Genomic DNA, 27,904 nt, shown 5'->3' on the forward strand with positions numbered 1-27,904 from the left:
ATGTAGAATAATATTAAGATTCTTGTTCTTGTTTGGTTGAAAAAAAGCCATGTTCCAAGAAAACTCCTACAGTTTTCTTGGGATTCCTAAGGGATTCATACAGTCCCTTAGTCATGGAAGCAGCTAGCCTTACAGGACATTCAGTGAGCTTCTACTCAATCCATGTGACTAAGCCTAAGGGAGATTATCTTTTTATAAAAGAAGAGATATATCCTGCTTCACATGGATCTCTTGTGAACCTCTAGCCCTCAGCTGATCTGTAAAAGATTAGCAAGTGGGCCAAGGGGAGCTATCTATCCCTCCGAAAACTGTTATCTAAGTACCTGGTATATCATGAAGAATTAGTAGCAAGTGAAAAAAAAATCAACTTTGAAGGAGCAAGTAGGATGCTGGGGAAGGAGAAAAGCCACATGGGTGGCTGCTGGCTGAAATCTTCAGAACTGTTTGGATGACTCATTACTTATAACTTCCAGGATAGGAATATGATTTTGACTAATCATCTGATAGAGACTTTTATTTTTGCCTTTCAACATGTGAAATCTGTCAGGTTTAGTAATGACTTAAGCAACAAGCTAGTGTCCTAGGAACATACTTGTCCTCTTGAAGACCTTGATGTATACTGAGTAACGGGAAAACACTCCATAATCCACACACATACACATGCACCTTGTCACACAACACTCCCACACAAGAAAAGTGAAATTGCTGTTGGATGAATGCAAACTCGTGGGTGTTTCCAGCCTAGGAGTCCTGCCAGGTATGAGTGCTAAGAAGGCAGGTGAACCCCAGGGCTTTTCCCAGCGTGTGGCCGAGATCCTTATTTGGCAAAGCTACTATCTGCGTCTGGAGTCTCAGGGCCAGCCTGATAATGCAGGACCACAGCACGGGAAGTGTGGCTGCTGACATCCCAGCCAAAAGATGAATGGAATTCCAGGCAGCTGGAGTCATGCTGGCTTGGGACAGTGTCTTGGAGACCAGACTTCGAATGACAAAGGCATCAAGCAGGCAGCGTTCAAGGCAATTTGTGCACCCGCAGAAATGTAACCCACACCTCGGTTTCAGGAGCCGAAAAATGAAAAGAACGTTTAGGGAGGGGGAAAAAAGGAACTAAAATGATAGGCACAGGGAAATTTATGACTCTATGGGTCCGTTCTGTAAATAGTTTAAAACCCCAAAGCCAGATGGTACTGCAAATCCTCCAACCAGGAGTCACGTTAAGAAGCACGAGTGGGCACAAAAACTGTTTTTCAAGACACAATTTCAATCTTGGCTGGAGAGAACTGGATAGGATAGGAGTAAGTTTCCTTAACATTCCTGACGAGAAAGAAACCGTCCTTTCGCGTCCCCTTGATCGGAATACACATACCGCCCCCAAGCGGCAAGCTGTGGAAGCGCCGCAGCAACTCGGAGAAGCGAGTTTTCTCGCGGACTTGGAAAGAAAGCAGCCGCAGAAGAGTGCGCCCCGACGGGCAGCGGCTCCGCGAGCTCTCACACCGCCCCGATGGCGTTCGCGACACCACCCTCGGGTCCCTTTCTGGGGCAGGAAGAGGGCCAGGGCTGGGCGCGTGGTCCCCCAGCCCACTGGATGGATGAAGGAGTAGGCAAGTTCCCAAGAGGGAACCTCTTTCACGGCTGGTTCTCTCTGGTCCCATTTACCCCGTCGGGCTCTTTTTTTTTTTTTTTTTTTTAACAAAGGGCTCTATCTCCAAATGTCCACCTCTCAGCCGTCGCCCAGGCATTCGAGGAGACGGGTTTGCCCAAAACCCCGCTGAAGGTTTCGGATGCTCGCTCGGAACGCAAGCGGCCGCGTGGCTCGAGAGCCAGAGGGCCGGGCCCGGGATCCCGCGCTGCGTGGGCGGGCCGCGCTCCTTCTGAGAAGTTCCAGCGCCCCCCCTCCCCGACCCCCGCCTCCTCCTTCACTTTCTAGCTGGAAAGTTATGCGCCAGGCAGCAGGGGGCGGAGAGAGGAACCGAGACTGGCCCCCTCCCGCTTCCTGCCCGGCCGCCTCCCATTGGCCAGGGGACTCCCCAGGAATGTGAGCGCCCCTTTAAAGGCGTGCGGCTCGCCGCCTCTGCAGCCACAGCTCCCGAGCCGGCGGCCAGTGCAGGATCCCGCCAGATCACCCCGCGCAGCCTCCGACTCCGGCCGCTGCCTGCCGGGCGCACCGCCCTCCCCGCGCCTCGCCGGGGCTCTGCGCCCTCGCCGCCGCTCCGCTCCGCTGCGCCGTGTGCACACAGGTAAGGGGTCCCGGCGGCCCTGGCCATTCACCTGGAGCTCCGAGGCTCAGCCCCCGCAGGGTCCGGGTCGCCTGCTCTGCGCCTTCCCCACCCTGTCCCTCCCAGCCGCTGGGGGACGCTCCTCGTGAAACGGCCCCTGAGCCACCCTCTCCAGTCTTGGGGTCACAAGCCAACTGGTCAAGATACCCCACGATTTTTTTTCTAGTCTCCCAAGGCCTCCCTAAACCTTTCTATCAGTTCTCCACATCCCCGGTGCCTCCCTGTGCCCTCAAACCCCTAGCCCTGCTGTTTGCCCCAGATGCCCCAAGGGAAGGCCCCCAGTTGTTGCCTTACCTCACCCCACTTCAAACCACCGTCTCCTCCCCTCAACTTCTTTTTCCTGATGCGCTCTCCAAAGTAAATACTGTGGTCCCTCATTCCAGCAACTGTGGGGCCCAAACGGGCACCCTGGGGCCCTGGCCCCAAGCCCAGCCCCCAGGTCTTGCCCACCCTCCCTGCTTGGCTGCCCCTGACCCTGTGCTCTGTGCTTTCTGCTGCAGGCTCCCTGCTGGGCACAAACAGCTCCACCATGGGGCTGGCCTGGGGACTCAGTGTCCTGTTCCTGTTGCATGTGTGTGTCTCCAATCGAATTCCAGGTGAGTCTGTATAATACGTGTGAGGCGGGAGGGAAGAGGAGATGTGGGTACCCCGGGTCTCCCAGCACTTTCTCCCCTGAGCCCTGATTGAACAGCACAATCCAGGCTCTCGCTGACCATGATGTTTTCTCAGCTCTTTCAGCAGTTGCCAGGAGTTTTCACCCAGCCCCTCTGTCTCCATTCCTCAGAGCTGAGTCCCCACCCCTGGCCCCAGCCTAGAAATCTCAATGTGTGTCCTCTTCCTATCTAACAGAGTCTGGAGGAGACAGCAGCGTATTCGACCTCTTTGAACTCATGGGGGCTGCCCGCAAGGGCTCTGGGCGCCGACTGGTAAAGGGCCCCGACCCTTCCAGCCCAGCTTTCCGCATTGAGGATGCCAACCTGATTCCCCCTATGCCTGATGACAAGTTCCAAGACCTGGTGGATGCTGTGCGAGCAGAGAAAGGTTTCCTCCTCTTGGCCTCCCTGAGGCAGATGAAGAAGACCCGGGGCACGCTGCTGGCCGTGGAGCGGAAAGACCACTCTGGCCAAGTGTTCAGCGTGGTCTCCAACGGCAAGGCTGGCACCCTGGACCTGAGCCTGACCGTGCAGGGGAAGCAGCATGTGGTGTCTGTGGAAGAAGCGCTCCTGGCAACCAGCCAGTGGAAGAGCATCACCCTGTTTGTGCAGGAGGACAGGGCCCAGCTGTACATTGACTGTGAGAAGATGGAGAACGCCGAGCTGGACGTCCCCATCCAGAGCATCTTCACCAGGGACCTGGCCAACACTGCCAGACTGCGCATCGCCAAAGGAGGTGTCAATGACAACTTCCAGGTGAGGCCTTTTTTCTGGTTCATGGCCAATGGGGTCAGCTGCTGGCGAGCTGACCTGTCAGGAGGGCTCTAGCAGGAGTGGCAGGGTTCCAGTACAGAGCATACTGCCTGTGGACTACTGCCTGTGGACTACAGCAGTCGTTCTCAAACCTTCCTAGGGCATGGGAATCACCTGGAGGGCTTCTGATACTTGCGTACCACTGCACCCCACCCACAGGCCTCCAGGTTGAGTAGGTCTAGGGTGGGGCCTGAAAAATCCCATTTCTAACAAGTGCCAGGCGACGCTGATACTGGTCCTGATATTCTGGGGACTAGGCTTTGAAAACCACTAAAGGAAACAAATGGCTTTCCTGTTCAAGTATGGCTTTCTGTTCAAGCCTTAGGGACTTCTGCTTCTTCAAGGAAGATGAACTTACTTCAAATGCATCCCCACCAGTTGTTACATTGCTTGAAATGGATTCTTGTAGGAGCAGAATAAATACCACTTTGCTATTCCATTTCTCTTGGGGATGGATGTAGCTAGTCTCAAATAAAAGGTTACAATAGTGGTTATTTTCTGCTGCATCTTATTCAGTTGCCTAAACTTCTAGATCTTTACAACTGTAGCTTTGAAACTCCCACATTTAACTCCTTGACACTGGAGAGTGTCATATTCTCTGGCCTTAGTATCAGATTCCATTTCCTGTGTATCCAAGTAGGCTGATAACTGAATTCTTTATGAAATACTGAAGACTTGGCAGATGACACAAATAAGATTTTGAAGTTGACAGTTTCTGTTGCTGTGTTATTTTGACATGGTGATCTTAAAAAGGAGCTCTTTCAAACTTTGAGCACATCTATTGTGTGCCAAAAGTCTCTTCCACCTTCCCCGTCCAGTACTCCACGAGTAAGTAACGTGAGTCCTCGGTCCACAGGGGGTGCTGCAGAACGTGAGATTTGTCTTTGGAACCACACCAGAGGACATCCTCAGGAACAAAGGCTGTTCCAGCTGTGAGTACCATTTGGTTTTTAGAAATTCTACCCAAATCAAGCTGAGAAACTTAAGTATTGGTGGTTGTACATAAATTACCCCAGATAATTAAAAGTGTGTAAAATTAAAAGGTATATAGGAGTGACCACAAAAGGCATTCCACACGCAAACCCACACGCATGCGTCTTCTCCACCTGCGTCACCCCAAGTGAAACGTCTTTTGTACCTAAGAACCCTAGGGACTTGTGAGAGCATCTGTTTGAAGGTCCATTACTTTTCTCATTGTGTTTATTTCTGTTTCTTAGCAGCTACCAATGTCCTCCTCACCCTTGACAATAATGTGGTGAATGGTTCCAGCCCTGCCATCCGCACCAACTATATTGGCCACAAGACAAAGGATCTGCAAGCCATCTGTGGCCTCTCCTGTGACGAGCTGTCCAGCATGGTCCTGGAGCTGAGGGGCCTGCGCACCATCGTGACCACACTTCAGGACAGCATCCGCAAAGTGGTCAGTGGCCTCCACGTGCAGCCCTCCAGCTTGAGCCCCTGAAGTGTATCAGATGATCCCAGATGACTGGAGATGTTGGGCATTAATGACTTTTCTCCCCCTTTTAGACTGAAGAGAACAAAGAGCTGGTCAATGAGCTGAGGCGGCCCCCCCTCTGCTACCACAATGGAGTTCAGTACAGGAATAAGGAGGAATGGACTGTCGATAGCTGTACTGAGTGCCGCTGTCAGGTAAGGGATCCTAACGAGCCGAAGTATGAATGCTGGTGTGTGTTTGAAGCCGTCTCTGGGGAAATACCCAGATGGTCACACAAGCTCTTTTTATGTTCTAGGGCCTAATACTACAGTAGTTTGGTTATTTTTAGATGCAATTATGACATCTATAAAATCCTCTTTTAACTCTCAAAAGTTTTTCAAAGTCTTGATTATACCCCAGGCTAAGTATCTAAAAGAACAAATATAAGACATCTGAATAATTTACCTGCATTAGTTCAAAGGCTAAGTGTTGAATATCAGGTAAATACCTGGTTGGAACATTACCTGTTTTTTTCGTCAACCCTGATTTGTATTCAGCTGTGGCATGGAGATTCCCTTAATACGGTACTGATTGTTATTCCGGGCACCTAGCCCAACACTGCAGGGTGAAGCTGTCTGCTTAAAAGTAATGACTTAGTGTGTGTCACTTCTCTTGCCTCAACACCAGTGGCAGGTGAGCTTGGGCATGCCTGGCACACTGAACAAAGTCAAGCTTAAATATAAATCTTGGATTGCTGGATTTGGACAGTGACTTTATAATTCACCCCGTAAAAATATAATTTTAAAATTTAAAAGTCCTGACTGAGGTTTATGTTTTGATCTCAGTCCCAGATTACTAGATTTGACTCATGATAATTTGGTGGTTCCCTTCAGATAAATTCTTTATGCTATAACTTCTACCACTGACTAAGTGGCAATTAAGAAAGAACCCTCCAAGGAATGGAGTGACAGGTCACTAGCCCTTGAACTGTTCCTATAATTCTGTTCGTTTCAAGTACAACAGAGCAGACCTTCTATTAAAATCATCCCACTAGAGTATTTACAACCCTAAGTGTATCTTGCAATTAAAATGTTACAGTATATAAACTTCTGCTTACAATAAGCTCAGTAGCCCTTTTCTCCTCCCTCTTGTCCTGCAGAACTCAGTTACCATCTGCAAAAAAGTGTCCTGCCCCATCATGCCTTGCTCCAATGCCACAGTTCCCGATGGAGAATGCTGCCCACGGTGTTGGCGTAAGTTCCTAAACCTGTGTAACCATCCTTCAGTGACTGTTTCTCTAAACACAGGACAGCTGAGCAGAGTACTGGCTGAACACAACCCACCCCATCTCCGTCATGTGTTTCCATTCAGTTTCTTACTATAGCATCTGGTTAACTGATGGCTATATAGCACCAAAAACTCCATTTGGACTAAATCTTAATTCTCCTCTGGGTTATAGTTTAGGTAATAATGATCTTGGTATAGTTTACTGTTCCTTATTTTTACACTTTGAGGAAAGGAGAGATGAATTTGAGGCAGCAGTAGCTCTAAGTTAACTGCTTTTAGAATTGGACCTTATAGCCTAGAGTTAAGGAAAATATAATCAGCAGAGAAATTGATGGGCTGTAGTACAAGCACTGACTTAATTGGGCCTGAATATTCTGCCCCTTTTATCTGCAGGAATAGAAGGCCTGAGATTAACAGCAGTTTGAGTTTCAGAACACTAAACAAAATACTGTTCTGTGTGCTCACTCTCTCTCTGGTTTTTGTTGCCAGTATGAATTAATTCGCTGAGACAGAACTGAATATAGTAGAAACAATTCCTCCAAACTAAGATAAGAAAGTAGTATTCACCCTATATATACACGCACATGCATGTATGCACTCACACATACACACACACACACACACACACACACACACACACACACACACACACAGAGCTCTAAAGGCATTGTTCACAGCTCAGAATAACTAGTCCCATCCAGGGAGCATGTTAGCCATATTGGTATTGTAATAATCATTTGCACATCTATTTCTGTTCAGCATTCACTTCAGGCGTGAGTTAAAGGGAACACAGCTAGCTGGAGACTAGCAGAATCCTGAACTTGAATCGGATTGCTAGGATAACTTTAAGTGGGTGGCAGGAGAAAACAAGTTCTCTGTCTTGGGTCTAATGCAGTTACATGTGATTGTAATCATGGTGCCTGGGCCCACGGTAAACAAACACATTCCCCTCTTAATGAAAATATGTGCAGAGAAGGCCCCAAAGGCTGGGGGAAGAGGGCAGCACACTGATTAACCTCATGAGTGAGTTGGGGGCAGAGCAGCAGCAGCTGAGCAGCCTTCAAGCTCATCTGCCCAACACATGGTCTGGGGCTCCCCAGGAAGTCCAAGGTGACTCCTATAAGCTGCCTAAAATGCCAATGTTCTTGGAAGCCTGGGACTGGAAATGCCTACCAAGATATCTTAAGTCAGAAAGGGAAATGCATGAGAAACACTGCGAAAGAAAGCAACATGAATAGGAGAACACATGCTGGGCAGAGGCCCAGCTGTACTGACCCAGACACAGCATTTGCTTCTCCAATGCTGTACGCGTGAGGACCTGGGAGAAAGCCCTAGCTGTTGGCCTAGGAAATTGATTGCTTTTCACACTCTGACAAGGGAAGAAAGTCCTGCACAGAGCAGTCTAAAAATGTTCATACACTAAATGAGCCTGCTCCTTCTGCAGCCAGCGACTCTGCGGACGATGGCTGGTCCCCATGGTCTGAGTGGACCTCCTGCTCTGTGACGTGTGGCAATGGAATCCAGCAGCGTGGCCGCTCCTGCGATAGCCTCAACAACCGATGCGAGGGCTCCTCTGTCCAGACACGGACCTGCCACATTCAGGAGTGTGATAAGAGATGTAAGTATCTTGGCCATGCAGGAATGTGGAGCTGACCTGGCCTTGCCCTCATCAAGAGCAGCTCCATAGCCCAGAGGTTCAGAGCCTAGCTTCTAGACTCTCAGATCTGCCCACTTATCTGTGCATCCTTGAGCACAACTTATCCTCTCGGAGGTTTTTCTCCTCATCTGCAAATTGAGGACAATAATAGTACTTGATAGAGTTGTTCTGAGAATTTTATTTAGATAATGCACTGAAAGCATGTAGCACAGAGCTAGGCTCACGGTGAGTACTCTACACCCATCAGCTTTGTCCTTCAGTTAAACAGGATGGAGGCTGGAGCCACTGGTCCCCATGGTCATCCTGCTCTGTGACATGTGGTGAAGGGGCAATCACAAGGATCCGGCTCTGCAACTCGCCCAGCCCCCAGATGAATGGGAAGCCATGCGAAGGCGAAGCTCGGGAGACCAAAGCCTGCAAGAAGGATGCCTGCCCCAGTAAGTGTGAGCACACTGCCCAGCTGAGTGCCGACTGGCAGCTGTCCAGCAGGTTTCCTGGCGTCTGTGGCCCTCAGTTTGGTCAGTCATGAAGGGAAAAGTTACTCCTAGAGAAACCAGTGGAAGCAAAGTCTGCCCGCTCAGCAGCTTCTTTTAATGAGAAGCAGAAAAGCATTTCAAACTCACCTTCTTCCCCAGCACTTTTTCTGTGGATCAGGGTAGCAGAGCGTTCTTGAACAAACTTAGGAAAGTCTTCTGTAGTGGGTGAGATGTTTGAGAATTGACCCTAACTTTGCATGTGGCTCATTTTCTTACAGTCAACGGTGGCTGGGGTCCCTGGTCGCTGTGGGACATCTGTTCTGTCACCTGTGGAGGAGGGGTGCAGAAGCGCAGCCGGCTCTGCAACAACCCCCCACCCCAGTTTGGAGGCAAGGACTGCGTGGGCGACATGGCAGAAAACCAGATGTGCAATGAGCAGGACTGTCCGATCGGTGAGCAGGCAGCCCAGAGCAAACCCTAGCGGGGGATTTGTTTGATGTTTTTGGTTTTTTTCACTGAATGCCATGGTCAACTCTCAGAGGTTACAGATTTGAATGGTCCTGAGGGATTTAATTACTCTGTTGTCCACCTGACATTTACTCTCACTAAGCTATCAGTTACATCAACCCTATACTATTTTGCACTGTGTTACATGGCCAGCCTGGCAGTAACAGCAGCACAGACCCACCACTGCCCATCTCTCTCGTCTCAGACGGATGCCTGTCCAATCCTTGCTTCGCCGGTGCCAAGTGTACTAGCTACCCAGATGGCAGCTGGAAATGCGGTGCCTGTCCTCCTGGCTACAGCGGAAATGGCGTCCAGTGCAAAGATGTCAATGAGGTGGGGAACCAAGGGCTTGGTTACTGGACCTAGGAACACAGCTAACCTGTCCTAATCTTTTCCTATGCCATGTTTTTTTAAACATTAAGCAAATTATTGTTTCTTCCACAGTGCAGAGAAGTGCCTGATGCCTGCTTCAACCACAATGGCGAGCACAGATGCGAGAACACAGACCCCGGCTACAACTGCCTGCCATGCCCACCCCGCTTCACTGGTCCGCAGCCCTTTGGCCGGGGTGCGGAACATGCCAGAGCCAACAAACAGGTAGAGCAGATGAGATCAGTAAGTTAGAAGAGGGGAGAGGTGGCCTCAACCGACAACTAGGAGAGGGAGGAATGGCATTTCACCCTTTCACAGAAAATGGGGAGGAGGTTGAGTGTACCATCTTGCTTTTAGAAATATGACTAGAAAATCCACTGAATATCCAGCCATCTCATTTGAAAATGCTTCTCTGGCATAAGCTGTGAGCCGATAGACTTGTAAATGCCTAACTGCTGAGCAGTTTCAAGAAACACACACATAAAACAATGCTACCCTGTCACCTGGACATCCCCAGGGGTAGAATGGGGCAAGACAGAGGTAACCCCGACTCTTCCCCCATGGAGCCTCTGTCCACTTGGAGACAGATGACAGGAGTTGGGAGGTTCTTGTTTCCTGGGAATCTGGGGCCCTCCAAGGGTCTTCATTAACATCAGGCCCATGCGCCCTCAGGTGTGCAAGCCCCGCAACCCCTGCACGGATGGGACTCATGACTGCAACAAGAACGCCAAGTGCAACTACCTGGGCCATTACAGCGACCCCATGTACCGCTGCGAGTGCCGGCCCGGCTATGCTGGCAATGGCATCATCTGCGGGGAGGACACAGACCTGGACGGCTGGCCCAACGAGGACCTGGTGTGCGTGGCCAATGCAACTTACCACTGCAAGAAGGTAGAGCCAGCTTCCCATGTGTGCCACCAGCCGGAAGGCATATCCTCATATCAGAAGTGCAGACTAAGGGGTTTTAAATGCTTCAAGTTTGAAAATGAAACTGAAAGATTAACTCACCCAAAGGCAGAGGGGCACTAATTCTTATTAAAACACTTGTTGCCAAGAATATGAATGGACAGGTCCCTTTGGCAACTGTGTTCCCTGGTTGATTAATTTGTCCCTAAAAAATGTCCCTTACTCTACCAAATGCCAGCAGAGTATGACTTGTGTTCCCAGCATGTACAAAGCCTACAGCATTTATACAAATACTGCTCTGTGGGGAGACCGGTATCTATGTTTTGTCTTCCCATTGACAACAGCTGTGTGAGGAGCAGCGTTCCCTTCTCTCTCTGGGCAGCTGGGCTGTGCTCCCTCACGTCCAGCTGAGCAGAGGGCGTGAAGATGCAGCTGGAATGTGCCTCTTCTCTTTCCAGGATAACTGCCCCAACCTTCCCAACTCAGGACAGGAAGACTATGACAAGGATGGAATTGGCGATGCCTGTGATGACGATGACGACAATGATAAAATCCCAGATGACCGGGTAAGACCATGTTTTCCTTTCCTCACCCTTTCCCTCTAGTGACAGCCTGAAGCACTTTAGAGTCAAGGAAATTATGGATCGTATGGGGAAATTTACAGAACCAATATATAGGATAATTAGAAATTATTCATTGTGTTTCAGCGGTTTCAAGACTGTGATGTTGCCAAGAGAATTTTTAAATGAAGGTTTTGTTTTTCATCACAACCTGCCCTCCCCCTAATTTAAACAAGAAATTATATGTATAAACATGACACTTTATTCCCCAGATTCCTTTCAAATGTCTAATCTAAATTAGAGTAAAATATACATTGGGCATATTGAGAACTGAGATGAGAACTTATATTTCCATCTCACTGACTTGTGACCAACAACAATCCATTTCTCATTCATTATGTTCAACTTTTGCAGTGACATTTTACACTGAGTAGTCAATTAGCATATGCACCAAGTAGGAAATGATTGTTAGTTTTTGCAGTCTTACGTAAATGATGTGTGTGGTCCGAGGCCAAGCTAGCCGCATGAGGTCATGAACTGCTGCATTACTTCTCTTGGCAGGACAACTGTCCCTTCCATTACAACCCAGCCCAGTATGACTATGACAGAGATGATGTGGGAGACCGCTGTGACAACTGTCCCTATAACCACAACCCAGACCAGGCTGACACAGACAACAATGGGGAAGGAGATGCCTGTGCTGCTGACATCGATGGGGACGGTAAGCAGTCCGTGGCTCCAGCAGGCCCAGTGGCAGTGGTGACCAGGCTTTGCTTCCAGCTGCTCTCTCTCCAGCCTTGCTGGCTTTTAGTGTGCAGGTTAGCCGAAACACCTGAGACAGAGATGCCCACTCTTCTGGGTCGTCTGCACTCTGCAGGTATCCTCAATGAACGAGACAACTGCCAGTATGTCTACAATGTGGACCAGAAGGACACTGACATGGATGGGGTTGGAGACCAGTGTGACAACTGCCCCCTGGAACACAACCCAGATCAGGTAGGTGGACTCCTTTCAGAATCTTTCAGTAAAGCATTGGACTGTCTCTTCCTACCCTCTAAAAATAGAGGTAAATAGAGTTCAAACACTTCCATTACCATGGCTGTCAGTGGGCTCATAGCAGATTGTAATGTTTTCATGTAAATAGTTTGCCTGATATGAACTCCATGCAGAGTGCATTAGACCTTTAGTGTGACAATCTTACAATTTTAATCGTGTCTTCTACAATAAGGTCTAATGACTTGCTCAGCATGATCTGCCCTTGTTAGGATGAATTAGACAAAGCAGAAATCTGTGACAACTCTCCAGTGATACTGATCATACTGAAGACTAACAGAGGGAAGAAAATATCCTTAAGCAAAATAAACAACCACTGTTATGGCTAATGATATATGAAAGATTCAAGAAATGGGAAGTATAGCTTTTCTTCCCAATATTTGTTCTTACATAGTCCTGTAAAACAAAAAGCAATGGGGTAAATAGCTTTGGGGCTGTAACAGGGAAGGCATGTATTATAAGGGACAGCTTTGCTGATGAAATGGCATTGAGGGTCATCTGTTTCAAGTTTGATGTTGCCATGAATTAAACTTTAATATCGTTTAACCTCTGAGGATGAGTTTCCCTCAGATCATAATAAAATTTATAATCATTTAAACATCATGTAAAAATCTTAATAGCAAAGAACATAAATACTCGTGAGAAAAATTATAGTTTTTCTGTAAATAATCCCAAAAGCATATACACTGAAAAACATAAAAGTACTCTGAGAAACAGTTCAGACAAAATTTGAAATTTTGACTTTACCTTAGCCAGTAGATGACAGGCCTTATGGACTAGCTATATAAAATCAAATACCTAAAAAAGAACTTAATTGAGCCCCACCATATGTATTACCCAGTATGTACAAAAAAACAGTGCAATGTCTCCATGACTTAATGATCTAGAGTAGAAGTTGACATGTGAGTGTCAGAGTTGGAACCTTCTGTGGAAAATAACAAAATGGACCCAGAGAATTTAACATTAACATAAAAGCAGTTAACACATCATATTTCATCCTTCATGATAAAATAAGACTTTCTATTTTTAATTTAGAAAGTTTTATGTTTCAAAAAGAACTCCTATGTACCCCTTTTCCAATTTCATAAAAAAATAAAGATCAAGAAAAACCTTTTAAAATTTGTTAATATTGTTCAGGAGTACCATATGGACATGAAATCCCACTGGCCTTACCAAACAGTAGAGAACCATCCGCAGGGTCGTTAACAACGTCTGCACCCATTTACCCCCCACTTTTGTCTCTTTCAGCTCGACTCTGACTCCGACCGCATCGGAGACACCTGTGACAACAATCAGGATATTGATGAAGATGGCCACCAGAACAACCTGGACAACTGCCCCTATGTGCCCAACGCCAACCAGGCCGACCATGACAAGGATGGCAAGGGGGATGCCTGTGACCACGACGATGACAACGACGGCGTTCCTGATGACAGGGACAACTGCAGGCTCGTGCCCAATCCCGACCAGAAGGACTCTGACGGTGAGTCCATGGAGCAGGTGTTGAAGAGAGTAACTGAAGCCGTGGTGCTTTGGCATGGAGAAATACAAAACTGAAAATGTTTGAGAGGCTGAAGTGACTAAATCCCAACTTCAACAAGAGTGAGTTTCTGACACCAATAATAGCATTTCAGAATTTCCCTGAATTCTTGGCCTTTCTGACCTTAGGTGATGGTCGAGGTGATGCTTGCAAAGACGATTTTGACCATGACAACGTGCCAGACATCGATGACATCTGTCCTGAGAACATTGATATCAGTGAGACTGATTTCCGCCGATTCCAGATGATTCCCCTAGATCCCAAAGGGACATCCCAGAATGATCCTAACTGGGTTGTACGCCATCAGGGTAAAGAACTCGTCCAGACTGTCAATTGTGATCCTGGACTTGCTATAGGTGAGTAGTGAGTTCTTCAAACAAAAGGCTAATGCATACTTGCAACAAAAGCAAATATAAAACCTGGCAGTTGCATGTGTGCCTGTGTGTACTAAGGATGTCTGGAACTGCAGTGGAGAACCCTTTGAATGCTGCAGGTTTTAACCTAGGTCTGACCTCATCTTCTAGGTTTTGATGAATTTAATGCTGTGGACTTCAGTGGCACCTTCTTCATCAACACTGAGAGGGATGATGACTATGCTGGATTTGTGTTTGGCTACCAGTCCAGCAGCCGATTCTATGTTGTGATGTGGAAGCAAGTCACCCAGTCCTACTGGGACACCAACCCCACGAGGGCTCAGGGTTACTCAGGCCTGTCTGTGAAGGTTGTGAACTCCACCACAGGGCCAGGCGAGCACCTGCGCAATGCCCTGTGGCACACAGGAAACACCCCCGGCCAGGTGAGGAGGCTTCAGTGACAGCAGAGGGTGGATGGGTACTTGACCAGCACTCAGGATGCGGTGCTTCGGCTGAGCAGCCCCAACCGAGTCTTAGATACCAAGTCCCCAGCCTCACCAACTGTGATGTGAAGTTCTGCTTTGTAAAAACATAGGATCTAAGAGGGGAGCTCGCAGTAAGCACGAGTTACCCTTCAGTCCAAAGGCAGTTTCAGCCTCTTCAAACAAAAAACCTTTCCCTGCTGCTTTTTATGTACATTCAAGGGCTCGCCTCATATGAAAGAGGGCTTGGAAAAAACCTTATGTTGCAACCCTCTTATTTAGGTGAAGTTGTTACCTTTCAAGCACTGTTACAAAATGAAATGTAAATCTGATGGGGCTGGATTTCATCCTCTTCTTGGTCCTCTTCCTTCAGGTGCGCACTCTGTGGCATGACCCTCGTTACATAGGCTGGAAAGATTTCACTGCCTATAGATGGCGTCTCAGCCACAGGCCCAAGACAGGTTTCATTAGGTAAGATTGCACTGATTATATTTCAACTGACATCTGATTGTGTGACATTAAGGAGGTGGAGACCAAAAAGCAGGGTGTCACTAACAAGATTTCTCCCCTGCAGAGTGGTGATGTATGAAGGGAAAAAAATCATGGCTGACTCAGGACCCATCTATGACAAAACCTACGCCGGCGGTAGACTAGGGATGTTTGTCTTCTCTCAAGAAATGGTGTTCTTCTCTGACCTGAAATATGAATGCAGAGGTAGGGGCAATGTGACACCGAATGGGAAGTGGACATCTCTAATTCAGACAGAGTTTGAGAATGCCGATTATGGGAGAGTCTGATTTAAAGACTTAGGGACAGGGTTATTTATATTTTGCTGTTGAAGATACAATGCCTATGAAATGCAGCTTATGAAATCCTGAATCCTTGTTAACAGTACTCATTTGCTTAGTCATCTGTGTTCTTCATTGCAAGGATAAACTATAATCTCTTGGATAATTTAGACCACATTGTTAATATTTTTAAATCTGGCATGTTTTTATGTCTTGCACACTGCTTATGATTTTATTTGTGCCATTACTGAACAAGCTGTTTTTCACAACCTTTCCCTGAATCCCAGGAAAGGGAAGGCAAACCTTGGCTTTTTTCCCCCATTCTCTTTTACTCAGCAGTTCCTTAAGCTCTTGCTGAGTCTAGTGTTGGGCCTACCAGAAAATAAGTGCTTAATAAATGTTTATTGGGCCAAGGTCTGATGCCTACAGAGTGAAAAAAAGATGGTTGATTATAAAATTTAAATATTCAGACTAAAATATTTTAGGGAGTTTAATTTTAAAAATTCAGACTCAACGTTTAACATTGAAGGTCTTAGAAAACCTAAGTTCTAGAGATCAAGCTCTATTAAACTCCATATAATACTCAAACACAGTAACTTTTATAAGCTGACAACCTTAAATTATACTTTTGTTATTCTAAAAGTAAAGTAATACCAAGGTTATTAATGCATTAACGGGTATTAAGATAATGCCTTTATGAATTTTTTTGTGTATTTATGTATTTATGTTTATTTAACAGATTCCTAATGAAACTGTTGATCAAAAGACAGATCATAACCAGTGCTGGTATTCACCTTCTGGAGCCACGGGCTTAAGAAAACCCCCAGGACCACTCCTGCCTGCCTGCCTTTTTTCTCTGCTTGCATCAGTGTGGACTCCTAGGACATGTGACTTGCCTCAAGAAAATGCAATTTTCCAAACCAGACTCAGCATTGCAGCATTTCCAGAGGCTGGAAAGAGAATCTTCTGCAAATATAAACAGTTACATTGGTTTGCTTTTGGAAATGCAAAAGCAACCACTTGCTTCAGTTGGAAGGTGCCTGTTCCACTTGGCTTTTGTCAGAGCACGGTGCTACTGTGAGACCACCTCTGAGCAGTGGACTCAGAAGCATTTTCAGGCGTGCAAGAGAAGGGAGGACGCACTAGAATTGGCAAACCAAACCACCCCGACACACTCCCTTGGGAATAAGGGGAGCAGGGACCAAAGCCCTAAGGGGAGGGTGCATACCCACGGGAATAAAGGACTTGTATGAAGAAAATGTGGAGGAACTGTTACATGTTCGGTACTAAATCATTTTCAGGGGATTGAATGACTATTGCTGGATTTCATGATGCTGACAGGTGTTAGCTGATTTAACCCACGTAAATTGGCACTTAAACAGAAGCAGGGAAGGGAGGGGAAGACTGGCTTCTGGACTTCCCTCTGGATCCCTAGCCCTTACACATCACCTGTAGTGACCAGAGTAAGTAGTCAAACTTAAACCAGTGTGAGGCAGTGCTTGCTGCCACTGCCTGATTACATGGACACGGTTGGTTTTATTCCAGATGTAGCTTGTGCAGATGTAGCAGAAAATAAGAAAATCTACCATCTCAGTGAGCACCAGGCTGCCTCCCAAAGGAGGAGCAGCTGTGCTTGTATTTTTATGGTTAGAAAGGCACAAAATTCTCAACTAAAACATTCCTTTTCTCTATTTTTCCTGAATATCATAGAGTGTTCCAATTCCTTCTTTGTAGCCTTGTTTTTTTTACACTTTACAATGTAAAATATTTATTTTTACTTACTTAGAAGATCTGTCTGAAAGACTATTCATGGAACAGGAAGAAGCATAAGGGCTGTCCATGTCATCTTTGTTACAAGTCTTCATGACTGTAAGGTTGTAAATACAGATTATTTATTAACTCTGTCCTACCTGGAATCTAGGCTTCATATGGAAAATGTTTGATAGCAGGTAGTGGGGATTTCTCAGCAAATCTCTCACAAGAATGGCACAAGGAAAATCAGCAGGGCAAGCTGCTCCTCACTCTGTGCTTAGAATGAATGATTCGGGAATTTTTTTTCTTTGTTTTAGCTTTTCAAGTGGAATTAGTGGTATGTCCATGTACAGGTGTTTTTACATTGCAGAGAAATCCATGAGGCCTTTAATACTGTTTTACTCTATTCCTTGTGCCTAATTCCAGGGAGAAGAAAAACCTACACTTTTTTCATTTTTCCCAAAGAGAAAAAAATATAAAGGTGAAACTTATATACAAACATTACCTCATTTGTTGTGTGACTGAGTAAAGAATTTTTGGATCAAGCAGAAAGAGTTTAAGCGTCTAACAAACTTAAAGCTACTGTAGTACCAAAAAAAAAGTCAATGTTGTACATAGTATAAAAATTCTTTGCAGAAAAGTATTCCCAATAAGGAAATAGCATTGAAATGTTAAATACATTTTCTGAAAATTGTTTTTTCTATCATCTTGTGATACCATTGCTTTATTTTTATAAATTATTTTCTCATTGCCATTGGAATAGATATCTCAGATTGTGTAGATATTCTATTTAAATAATTTATCAGGAAATACTGCCTGTAGAGTTAGTATTTCTATTTTTATAAAATGTTTGCACACTGAATTGAAGAACTGTTGGGGTTTTGTTTTGTTTTTTTGATTTGTTTTTTGCTTGTTACCCCCCCCAAGTTTTTACTATTTGCCAATACCTTTTTTCTAGGAATGTGCTTTTTTTGTACACATTTTTATCCATTTTACATTCTAAAGCAGTTTAAGTTGTATATTACTGTTTCTTATGTACAAGGAACAACAATAAATAATACAGAAATTTATTTATACTTATGTATCCATGTTTGTTTGTTCTCTACTGGCTGAGTTGATAAATTCCATTCTTAAACCAATAGAGCATACACAAGAAGAAATTATAGTAACATTCACACTTCTTATATTATTTAAGGGCAAAACAAATTAGCCTGCCATATTAAAAACATAGAGAAATGACTCCAAAGAGGTAGGCCCAAAAGGATATAATGTCATATTTGACTAATTATTAAATGTCATTTGTTGAATCCTTTTTAAAGGGCAGTTCTGTTTCTAAAAACAAAAGGACTAACAGGAGTGAAGCACATATAATTCTCAGCTACATTTTCTGACCCATGAATGATGGCTCTTGGTGGGCAACATGATTACATATTATAGAGAACTTTAGAAGTAAGTTTAAGGAGGAGGAATTGTCCTTTGAAAGTTGAGCAAAACTCTATAGATACCACCTTTTGAAGAATCAATAAATATCTCTTTGGTCAAAAACATAACTAAAAAGAAAAGTAGAATTTGGAAGAAATCCTAAAATACATACACACACACACACACACACACACACACACACACATAAAATTATAAACTTATGAAGAGAAAGCCAAAGCTTTACACTAAGCAGACCTTGAGTTTCAGGTGGACCATGAATGCAGATACAAATTAACTAACAGTTTTAATAAGAACAGGCAGAAAAAGAAATTTTACTGGTAGATTAAGGGCCTGGCTTTGAGGCCCATTAAACGCTAGAAAGGATGGTCTGACTGAGAAACTTCTTGTTGATTTTTCTCTCATGCTAAAAACACGTATCGATCTAGGGTAGCATAATCATATGTAAGTGTGAATTGCCAAATAATTCTATGGAAGCCAGGTGAAGAATGAAAAACTAGAAGGTATTGGTTATAGTTTGGAAAAACGATTTGAGAGAATTATTTGAAAAATGACATCATTCATCCTCAAAGTAGCTCAACATGAGAAGTCTTGGGAGAGAATTCTAATTCACTTTTAAGTAGTAGACCACAAGTAAACAAAAATATCAAGATCGGACAGAAAAAGTATCTGCAAACATGAGCTTTTTTCCCCAGGTATGTTCCATGCTCACTCTGAGACCAACCTTCAAATCAGGAGGTTGCACTGAAATAAAGGACTTATTAAAAATTAAAATTATGCCATCAAGGCGATAGCTTTTTCCTTCTTCAAGAGTTTATTGCTATGTTGTTACAGAAAGTGTTGGCTTAAATAGCAATACACTCTAGGTCCTATGGCAATTCACAATAAACGTGGGGACAGTACTTATCTTGAGAAGTCATAAATAGAAAAACCTCAGATTTTAAGACCTAAATTCATTCCTGAAACGACTTAGCTCTTTCTCTTTCATACTTTTTCTTCTCCATCTTGTTCGAGGCAAACATTCAAGTGTAGAGGGAACCTTAAAACAAAAACCTGATTTTTAATAACAATTTCTCTCCCTATCCAGGTAATCTTTTTTAAAAAATCTGGAGACTTTGTATTAAAATATAAATTCAACTTACCAGTTTTTGTTGGAGGTACCTTCGGTTGACATGCTACAGAATGGTATCACCTCTTTTAATGCAAAATTCATTATTTAAGACCATTCTGTTTTCTGTCCCCTCTCTTAAACATCTATCAAATAAAGGCTCACTATGACCAAAATACAATTCACCATTATAAAACCATAAACTCCCTCCACCCTACTTTCCCTTTTTCTCCCATTTCCCCTCCCTCTCCCCCTTTCTCCCCTCCCTCTCTCTCTTCTTTTTTCCTTCTCTCTTCTCCAGCTTCTCTCTCTCTCACACACACACACACAAACCAAATACCAGAAACACATGTGTTTAGAAGCTGAGCTCCTCTGAAAGGCCTCTGGGCAAAAACAGCTTCTCTGTCACCACTCCAAACTCCCACACAAACCCCTCTCCCCTCTGATCGTTCTGACCCAAACCCTACAATACACTGTCATTTTAAGAGTCAAAAATCACAACTTTTAACTTCTGCTAGCACCCAACAGAAAAATGCTTAACATCAAGATAAATTACATTATAGCACATTGATATCAACATGAGCCACTATTATTTTAAAGTAAACTGGGAGAAAAGGCTTGAAAAAGAAATTACCTATCAATTCCTCTGAAAATAGTAGCTATAAAATTCTTCATTTTTAAAAATAATCAAGGAAATTTGACGTAAACAATTACTAACATTATTCATCATCAGTAAATGAAAATGTGCCAGCAAAAAATAACAGCACATATACATGACTCCAAATTTCATTAAAGGCAGCATAACAGCCAGCTCACTTTTTAAATCAGAAGTAAACTGCACTGATAGTTCTAATGCTAATTCATCTGTGGAGTGTTAACATAAAATTTTCTCCTGAATCTAGGTTACTGATTTGTAACTAGACCAAACCCTCTTAATATTGTACCACAGAATTTTTTAAAGTAGCTGATCTTTACTTGCCGGATTCTAAAAGGCAAACTCTGAAAGAAGATAATAAATCAAATAATTCAAACTCCTGCTTCAATTACTAATAAGACAGTAAAGGCTACCCTTACATTGCTTTTGTTAGAAAATTCATTTCTTTCTTTGAGAAGTTCTGCTTACCTAACAGGCATTAGAGAGGATAAAAGAAGGAAAATCAGGGCCAAAACAAAAATTCATAGTGATTAAATCTGAATCACAATAAAGTAACATATAAAATCAAATACAAAAGAATCACAGCACTTCAACTAGTTTTAACATGGCACACGTACATAAAATGTCGATTTCTGTAATGTATCCCTGATGTTTTAAGATAAGCAATAAAAAACAATTTTTCCAGGAATTTCAATGAAGAAAAACCACTGAACAATTATACCACAAGTTTCAAAAATATCAAGGAAATGTAATCCAGGAAGAGAGAAGCCAAATATTTAAAGTCATTATTTGAGGAATGGTGTCTATGATGCATTCACTGAACTCAAAGAATTTGGAAAAAATATAACTTAATTTACCAATTTCCTTAAAAGCACAGCCCAGCAGCTCTTTCCTTAAGATTCTTTACATTCTTCTGCCACATCTTCAGTTTCCTGTTTATCTGCACATTAAAAACAATATCCAAAGTTGTTAGGCAATCAGAAATGTGTGCATGATTAATAAAAATCATTCAGCCCATGAGACATTAAATCCTTTTACATATGAAACAATAATCACATTTAATATTTATTGAACAGTCAACACATACTGCAAAATTCACAAGAAAAAGAAAGAGAGGTAGATTCTAAGAAGATGGCAGAATAGGTCATTGTGATAACTTCCTCCCACATACACACAAAGGCAACAACTACATCTAGTACAACTAACTCTGAAAACAACCTGAAGACAGGCAGAACCTGAAGGCCTTCCACAGCGACAAAAGAAAGAGGAGGCCACAAGAAGAAGGGTAAAGGAGAAGAGCCATCAGTTGGGATCCAAACCTTCTCCCATCCCAACCAATAAGCAGGAGGGAGCGAGGAACACAGTGAGGAGGGGATGAACTCCCTGAAACCCAGCACACCCGGCCCTGCAATCTACACTGGAAAGATAAGCCCCATAATGTCTGGCTTTGAAAATCCATTGGGCTTAATGCAGGGAAGAGCTGGATGGCCATGGATGGCCAAGTCTCTGCTCTTAGAGGGCCAGTGTGGTGTGTCAATCAATCTGAGACCCAACACAGAAGCAGTGGTTTGAAGGGAGATTTATTGATTAACTTTGAGAAGTATGCCAGAGAAGAAGGAGCCTATGAGAGCTTTCTCTGGTGGGGAGGGGCTCATGGATGACATTTTTCAAGGCTTCTCTTAGCCTAAATGGTTGGATGTTTGCAGGAGCCAGCTCTTATTCATTCTCCATCTACCTTACCAGCATAGCTGACTCTGTCCTGGCTTTCCCTGCTAATCTGCCCCACCCAACACACCCAACCTGACAAGATACTCCACCAAAGCAACCACCCGATCCCACCTCCTGGGAGGGGAGGAGTGAGCCCCACCCACCAGCATGGTAGCAGTAATCCTATTGCACATTACAGGCAGCCAGGCTGAGAGCTGGCCCCACACACCAGCACACTAGAAATGGCCCTGACTAGTCTTTCAGCCAGCCACACCTAGAGTGAGCCCTATAAGCCAGCACAATCACAGTAGCTGCATCAGCCACAACAGGAAGGTACACACAGCCCACAAAGGGGACACACCTTTGTAACACCTGGCTCTGGTGACCAGAGGGTTTTGCGCTTCTGGGCACCACAGTATGCCTATTACATAAAGCCACTGCTTTCAGGATCAGGAGACAAAGCTAATCTAATATATAGAAGCAAACACAAAGAGCCAGACACAATGAAGAGGCAGAGGAATATGTTTCAAATGAAAGAACAAATGTCAGAAAAAAAAAAGCTAAATGAAATGGAAATAAACAATCTACCTGATAAAGAATTCAAAATAATGTTCATAAAGATGATCACCATACCAGAGAGAAGAATGGATGAACTCAGGGAGACTTCAACAAAGAAATAGAAAATATAAAAAAAGAACCAGTCAGAGATAAAGAATACAGTAAGTGCAATGAAATAAAAAGAAACAATAGCAGATTAGAGGCTTTGGAAGAGCAGATCAGCAATCAAAAAGACAAAGTAATGGAAAAGAACCACACTGAGCAACAGAAAGGAAAAAAAACTTAATGAAAAGATGCTAAGAGATCTTTGTGACAACTTCAAACAGAGCAACACTCACATAATAGGGGTCACAGGAGAAGAGAGAAAGGGACAGAAAATGTATTTGAGGAAATAGGAGCTGAAAACTTCCCTAACCTGGAGAAGGAAACAGATATCAAGGCCCAGAAACTGAGGAGAGTCCCTAACAAGATGAACCCAAGGAGGTCCACACCAAGATACAGAGTAACTAAAATAGCAAAGATTAAAGACAAAAAGAGAATTTTAAAAGCAGCAAGAAAAGAGCAAACAGTTACATAGAACAGAAATCTCATAAGGCTATCAGCTAATTTTTAGCAGAAACTTTATATACCCAAAGAGAATAGCATGATATATTTAAAGCACTAAAAGGAAAAAAAATCTACACCCAAAAATACTCTAAGAAGGCTATCATTTAGAATTGAAGGAGAGGGCAATAGTTTTCCACATAAACAAATGTTAAAAGAAGTTCTAAACCAGCCTTAGAAGAAATGTTAAAGGAACTTAATTAAAGAGGAAAGAAAAGGCCATAACTAGAAGAAAAAGTAGGAAAAGAGAAAAGATTTCATGGATTCATGGATAAAAACAAACACACAGTAAAGGTGGCAGACCACTCACTTAACAAAGCTAACATGAAGTCTAAAAGACAAAAGTAGAAAAATCAATTATATACACAAGTTAGTCAAGGGATACAGAAAATAAAAAGATCTAAATTATGACATCATATACATAAAACATGGAGGGGGGAATGATAAAATAGTGCTTTTAGAATGTATTTGAACTTAACCATCCATCAACAAAATATTAGCAAACCAAATTCAAAAATACATAAAAAGGTCATTCACCACAACCAAGTGGGATTTATTCCAGAATGCAAAGATGATTCAGTAGCCATAAATTAATCACTGTGATACAGCACATTAAAAAAGGAAAGATAAAAACCATATGATCATCTCAATAGATGCTGAAAAAGCATTTGACAAAATTCATCCATTCATGATAAAAACTCTCAACCAAGTGTGTATATAGAGGACATACCTCAACATAATTAAAGCCATATATGAGAAACTCACAGCCAACATCGTACTCAATGGTGAAAAGCTGAAAGATTTTCCTCTAACATGAGGAAAAAGACAAGGATGCCCATCTTACCATTTTTATTCAGCATAGTATTGGAAGTCCTAGCCACATCAAATAAGAATAAAAGGCATCCACATTGATAATAAAAAAGTAAAATTGTCACTATTTCCAAATGATATTATATCATTTATAGAACACCCTAAAGACTTCAGTAAAATACTATTAAAATTAATAAATGATCTGTGTAAAGTTGCAGGATATAAAATCAATACACAAAAGTCTTTTGCATTTCTATACACTAATAATGAACTAGCAAGAAGAGAAATCAAAAAAACATTTCCACTTACAATTGCATCAAAGAGAATAAAATACTTAGGAATAAATTTAACCAAGGAGGTGAAAGACCTATACTCTAAAAACTATAAGACACTGATGAAAGAAATTAAAGACACAAATAAATGGAAAGCTATCCCATGCTCATGGATAGTAAGATTAATATTGTTAAAATGGCCATCCTGCCCAAAGCAATCTACAGATTCAGTGCAATCCCTATTAATATATCAATGACATTTTTCACAGAACTAGAGTAAATAATCCTAAAATAATCCTAAAATCCTAGAGGAACCACAAAAAGGACCCCAAGTAGACAAAGCAATCCTGTGAAAGAACAAAGCTGGAAGTATCACACTCCCTGATTTCAAACTAACTACAAATCCACACTAATCAAAACAGTATTGTACTAGCACAAAAAATTGACACATAGATCAATGGTACAGAATAGGGAGCCCTGAAATAAACCCATGTTTATGTGGTCAAATTAATATATGACAAAGGAAGCAAGAATATATAATGGGAAAAAGACAATCTCTTCAAAAAATTATGTTGGGAAAACTGGACAGCTATATTCAAAAGAATGAAACTAAACCACTCAACACCATACACAAAAATAAATTCAAAACATATTAAAGACCTAAATATAAGACCTGAAACCATAAAACTCTAGAAGAAAACACAGGCAGTAACTCTTGAACATTCGCATTAGTAATTTTTTTCGAGATCTGTCTCCCCAGGCATATACAAAACAAAATAAAAGCAAAAATAAACAGGTAGTACTACACCAAACCAAAAAGCTTCTGTACAGCAAAGCAAAGTATCAACAAAATGAAAAGGCAACATATTGAATGGGAGAATATATCTGCAAATGATATATCTAATAAGGGGTTGATATCTTAAATACATAAAGAATTTGTACAACTCAACACCAAAAAAAAAAAAACCAAGATAATCTGATTAAAAAATAAGCAGAGGACCTGAACATTTTCCAGAGAAGACATACAGATGGCCAATAGACACATGAAAAGATGCTCAATATCACTAATTATCAGGGAAATAGAAAACAAAACCACAGTGAAATATCCCCTCACACCAGTCAGAATGGTTAGTTATCAACAAGAAAAGAAGTATGGCAAGAATGTAGAGAAAAGGGAATCCTTGTATGCTGCTGGTGGGATTGCAAATTGGTACAGCCACTAAGGAAACCAACATGGAGGTTTCTTATAAAAACTAAAAATAGAAATAACATTTGACCAATGCCACTTCCAGGAATTTACCCAAAGAAAACAAAATCACCAATTTGAAAAGACATATGCATGCATTCTTCTGTTTATTGCAGCATTATTTATAATAGCCAAGATATGGAAACAACCTAAGTGTTCATTGTTAAATGGGTAAAGATGTAGTATGTGTATATACAATGGTATATTATTAAGCCATAAAAAATGAATGAAATCTTGCCATTTCTGACAATATGGATTAGGATCCAATATAGATAGAGGTTACTGTTCTAAGTGAAATACATCAGACAGAAAAAGTCAAATACCATATGATTTCACTTACATGTGGAATCTAAAAAATAAAACACCCCTTATGTACTGATTGTGGTGAAGTGGTGCAGTCACTTTGGAAAACAGGGTAACAGTTCCTCAAAAAGTTATCATAGACCCAGCAATTCTATTCCTAGGTATATGCCCAAGAGAAAAAATACATGTAATCCACAAGCTGTACACCAATATTCATCACAGCATTACATATAAAAGCCAAAAAGTAGAAACAACCCAAATGTCCATCAACTGATAAATGGATAAAGAAGATGTGGTATATCCATACAAGATTATTATTATTCAACACTACAAAAGAATGGAGTACTGATACCTCCTACAACATTGATGAACCTTGAAAACATTATGCTAAATATAAGAAACCAGACGCAAAAAAGGCCACATGTATGAGTCTGTTTATGAGATGTTCAAACTAGGCAAATTCAGAGAGAAAAAAGATTAGTGGTTCCCTAGGGCTCGGGGTTGGGGGAAAATGGGGAGAGATTGCTAATGGGTATGGGGTTTGTTTTGGGAGTCAGGAAATGTAAAATTGATAGTGGTCATGGATGCACAATTCTGTGAACATACTAAAAACCACTGAACTGCATAATATTGTTGAATATTGGGCCCAAAAACAGTTCTGTCCACAACTTCATCTCTGGAACCTGTGAAAGTTATCTTACTAGGGAAAAGGGTCTTTGCAGATATAATTAATTTAAGGATTCTGAGATGAGAAGATCATCCTGGATTACCCAGGTGGGCCCTATATGCAATAACACATGTCCTTATAAGAGAAAAGCAGGGGGAAATCTGAGACACAGACAGAAAGAGGTAAAGTGAAGACAGAGGCAGAGATTGGAGTTATGTGATCACAAAGCAAGGATGCCAAAGAAACTCAAACGGCTGAGAAACTAGAAAAAACAAGGAAGCATTCTTCCCTAGAGCCTCCAAGCAGAGTGGGGCCTTGCTGACACCTTGATTTCAGACTTCAGGCCTCCAAAACTATAGGATAATACATCTTCACTGTGGTAACCATAGACACTAATATGTTAATAAAGCTTCTACTTTAAAAGAAAAAAATCAACCTAATAAAGGCAAATGATTTGAAGTTTCAGAAAGTAAAGTGAGAAATGTAGGGATAGTGTCAACACATTGAGAAGAAATATTAAAACGGTATATAGAGTGTCTTGCCAATGGGTTTCAGCCCCAGGCAAGTTCGCTATAGATTCAGTGTGACCAAAGAAAATTGAAAGCAGAACACTCTTTGGGGTGAAAGGGTTATACCCAACTTTATTTCCAGGTGGCAGTTCAGTCACTAGAATCCCATGCACTCAGAGTGAGTCTGCATGCAGCAAGCCAGTCTCTGCCTCTGGCCCCCTCTGTCCGCACAGCCATCCTCTGGGCCTCTCTGCCTGCACAGTCGTCCCACACAGCCATCCTCTGGACCTCTCTGCACAGTTGTCCCACACAGCCATCCTCTGGGCCTCTGTCCTCTGCTCTGCTCTCCTGCAGCCTTGCAGCCCTGCCACTGTGTCGTGCCCAGAGTACTGGGCGGAGCTCTTTTTATAGAATCAACAGCCATGTATTGCCCACAGGTGTGCAGTGAGCTAGTCAGCCACAGTCAGGTGAGAATCCTGGCCACAGTAACTCTCATTTTATCCACATAGAGGAAGGTGGGATGGATGAGAAGCCAACCTCAATACTCCACCCATGAGAGGAGGAATAAGTCAGTGACTCCATGCCTTCAAAAGTGCTATTCCTTCTATCTGGAGTGTTCTCATTAAATAGGCACTCCTCCTTGGAGACTCAAATGCCACTCCATCCCCCCATGTTCATCATCCCCTCCATAGTGTTGCCTTGTACTTTATCCTGAAGCTCTTATTATACTTGTCCCACACTTCTGTGATATCTGCTTATGTACCTGCCTTCATCAATAAACTACGAAGTAATTCAGAGCAGCAATTATGTCCTACTCACCTTATACCCTAGAATAATGTCCTTAATGAACTGATATAAGGAATACGACGGATCTCTCGTGCATGGCTACACAACAGAATCACCCAGATCCCCATCCTCAGAAACTGATTAAATAAACACTGGTAGCCAGAGCCAACCCCCAGAAATAAATTTAATTCATCTGGGATGGAACCAAGGAATTAATCTGTTTTAAATATCACCAGGTGATTCTAGTGAGCTGCCAGAGATAGGAAGCACTCTTTAGGGATGGACTCAGTATAGCTTAAAAGCCCATTCAGATTTGAGGCAGACATCATG

At 42.9% G+C, this 27,904-nt stretch overlaps 2 protein-coding genes across 6 annotated transcripts in view; one reads left to right on the forward strand and one right to left on the reverse strand.

Annotated features, from left to right (window-relative positions):
- Positions 1-2,066: 2,066 nt before the first annotated feature.
- Positions 2,067-17,986, forward strand: THBS1 (thrombospondin 1). Of its 2 annotated transcripts, none has more exons than XM_073211614.1 (22): positions 2,067-2,237; positions 2,777-2,872; positions 3,126-3,685; positions 4,599-4,674; positions 4,960-5,162; positions 5,270-5,392; positions 6,337-6,430; positions 7,909-8,082; positions 8,382-8,558; positions 8,876-9,049; positions 9,310-9,437; positions 9,549-9,701; positions 10,149-10,367; positions 10,841-10,948; positions 11,504-11,663; positions 11,820-11,938; positions 13,244-13,478; positions 13,664-13,891; positions 14,060-14,331; positions 14,744-14,841; positions 14,945-15,084; positions 15,898-17,986. In XM_073211614.1, exons 2-22 carry the CDS (start codon positions 2,806-2,808, stop codon positions 15,903-15,905), a joined length of 3,516 nt encoding a protein of 1,171 aa, XP_073067715.1. In that variant the 5' UTR covers positions 2,067-2,237; positions 2,777-2,805; the 3' UTR covers positions 15,906-17,986. The 2 variants fall into 2 exon arrangements, with proteins under 2 accessions (XP_073067715.1, XP_073067716.1); XM_073211615.1 differs by having other exon boundaries at positions 4,963-5,162.
- The window catches only part of FSIP1 (fibrous sheath interacting protein 1), a 200,641-nt gene continuing 190,545 nt past the window's right edge, over positions 17,809-27,904 (reverse strand). For 2 of the 4 annotated variants that reach the window (XM_073211619.1, XM_037018782.2), the window contains 2 exons: positions 20,971-21,053; positions 17,809-19,389 (listed from right to left, as the gene is read on the reverse strand). In XM_073211619.1, the coding sequence (XP_073067720.1) occupies positions 20,979-21,053 (75 nt within the window). In that variant the 3' untranslated portion in view covers positions 17,809-19,389; positions 20,971-20,978. Of the gene's footprint in view, positions 21,054-27,904 lie in introns of all 4 variants that reach the window. The other 2 variants (XM_073211618.1, XM_073211616.1) reach the window with 1 other exon arrangement.

This window comes from Manis javanica, chromosome 8 (genome assembly GCF_040802235.1).
Source record: "Manis javanica isolate MJ-LG chromosome 8, MJ_LKY, whole genome shotgun sequence".
NCBI lineage: Eukaryota > Metazoa > Chordata > Mammalia > Pholidota > Manidae > Manis > Manis javanica.

What these genes read in the sequence shown, in the direction of transcription:
- THBS1 (XM_073211614.1), top strand. Translation starts at nt 2,806, where the DNA reads ATGGGGCTGGCCTGGGGACTCAGTGTCCTGTTCCTGTTGCATGTGTGT. An exon ending in GTACTGAGTGCCGCTGTCAG is followed by an intron (nt 5,393 to 6,336) that starts GTAAGGGATCCT and finishes CTTGTCCTGCAG; the next exon opens with AACTCAGTTACCATCTGCAA. An exon ending in CCCAAGACAGGTTTCATTAG is followed by an intron (nt 14,842 to 14,944) that starts GTAAGATTGCAC and finishes TCTCCCCTGCAG; the next exon opens with AGTGGTGATGTATGAAGGGA.